This window comes from Penaeus monodon, chromosome 23 (assembly GCF_015228065.2).
Source record: "Penaeus monodon isolate SGIC_2016 chromosome 23, NSTDA_Pmon_1, whole genome shotgun sequence".
NCBI classification, from domain to species: domain Eukaryota; kingdom Metazoa; phylum Arthropoda; class Malacostraca; order Decapoda; family Penaeidae; genus Penaeus; species Penaeus monodon.
This window is the reverse complement of record NC_051408.1, coordinates 9,671,822-9,672,817: the sequence shown is the minus strand read 5'-3', so window position 1 is coordinate 9,672,817 and position 996 is coordinate 9,671,822. Positions and strand designations below refer to the sequence as shown.

Sequence of the window (996 nt, the reverse complement as noted above, 5' to 3'; positions counted from 1 at the left end):
TATTTCATGCAGGTTTTTACTTTTGATACAGATCTGTAGATCAAACCGTTACGCATTTCATATTTTACAGAACGGGATTTTACGTTTTCCTCCCTTCCGCTTTCTAATTTCTCCCTTATCAGTTTTAAGGTCTTACAGGATTTCTGTGCTTTGATTAAAGAAGTTTTGTTTATCTCAATGCTGTCATCAGCAGGGCATTTTAGTTTTGAATTTACATTCGGTTTGCTCTTATTTGCTCTTGTTTGAACAACCATTGACATTGACATCTTTGGCGCCTCATCTATAGAATATCGACAAGAATTCTCGCTACATACCTGCGTACTTTCAGTGGAAAAAGGAAATGTAGGCTTGTCAGGGAAATCGGTTAGGTCACAGGAAGAAGGTAGATTGGGTAGGTCACAGAGGTCAGGTTCTTCAGGGGGTTCACAGAGGTCAGGACTAGCGCAGGATGTTAAGGTAGCCACATCAGTAGTAGCAGGGCTTGGGTCATCAGGACAGGATTGGTTCGGGATCTTCACACCTGGAACACATCCTATTAGCACTTCTCCAAATTTTTTTCGGTGCAGCTATAGCGTTTGCCCATCCAGTAAAGAACTTGCTTTTTATGAAACACCCAATTTTAGGAAAATAATTTGATCTACCCAAATAATCATAAACCTTTACCATTTTACCCAATTTATACTTAGAATTGACCAAAGAGTCTTTAACTATTATAGTTGAGCACCCAGTGTCGAGCATAACTTCAACAGGCTTATAAAACAAAAATCCATTAGAATCAACAACACAGCTATTAGGTTTAAGTTCTGCCTCAAAAACAAAATTAACTTTATCATTAGAAAAAGAACTTTTACCTCTGAAATTCCTGGGATTATCAGGGCAGTTTGGTTTGATATGTCCGTTTTTACCACAAGCATGACAAACAATTTCATCAATAGTTCCCTTATCTCTAGACTGGCTGAAAGGTCTAGGCTGGGGAAACTTCAATGCTTTGCCGCG

At 38.8% G+C, this 996-nt stretch overlaps 1 protein-coding gene across 1 annotated transcript in view; it reads right to left on the bottom strand.

The window, feature by feature from the left end:
- The window catches only part of LOC119588131, a gene marked incomplete at its 5' end in the record, with an annotated part of 7,651 nt that extends 6,655 nt beyond the window's left edge, over positions 1 to 996 (bottom strand). Inside the window, 2 exon segments of the mRNA XM_037936839.1 lie at positions 21 to 520; positions 852 to 996. Coding sequence (XP_037792767.1) covers positions 21 to 520; positions 852 to 996 — 645 coding nt within the window.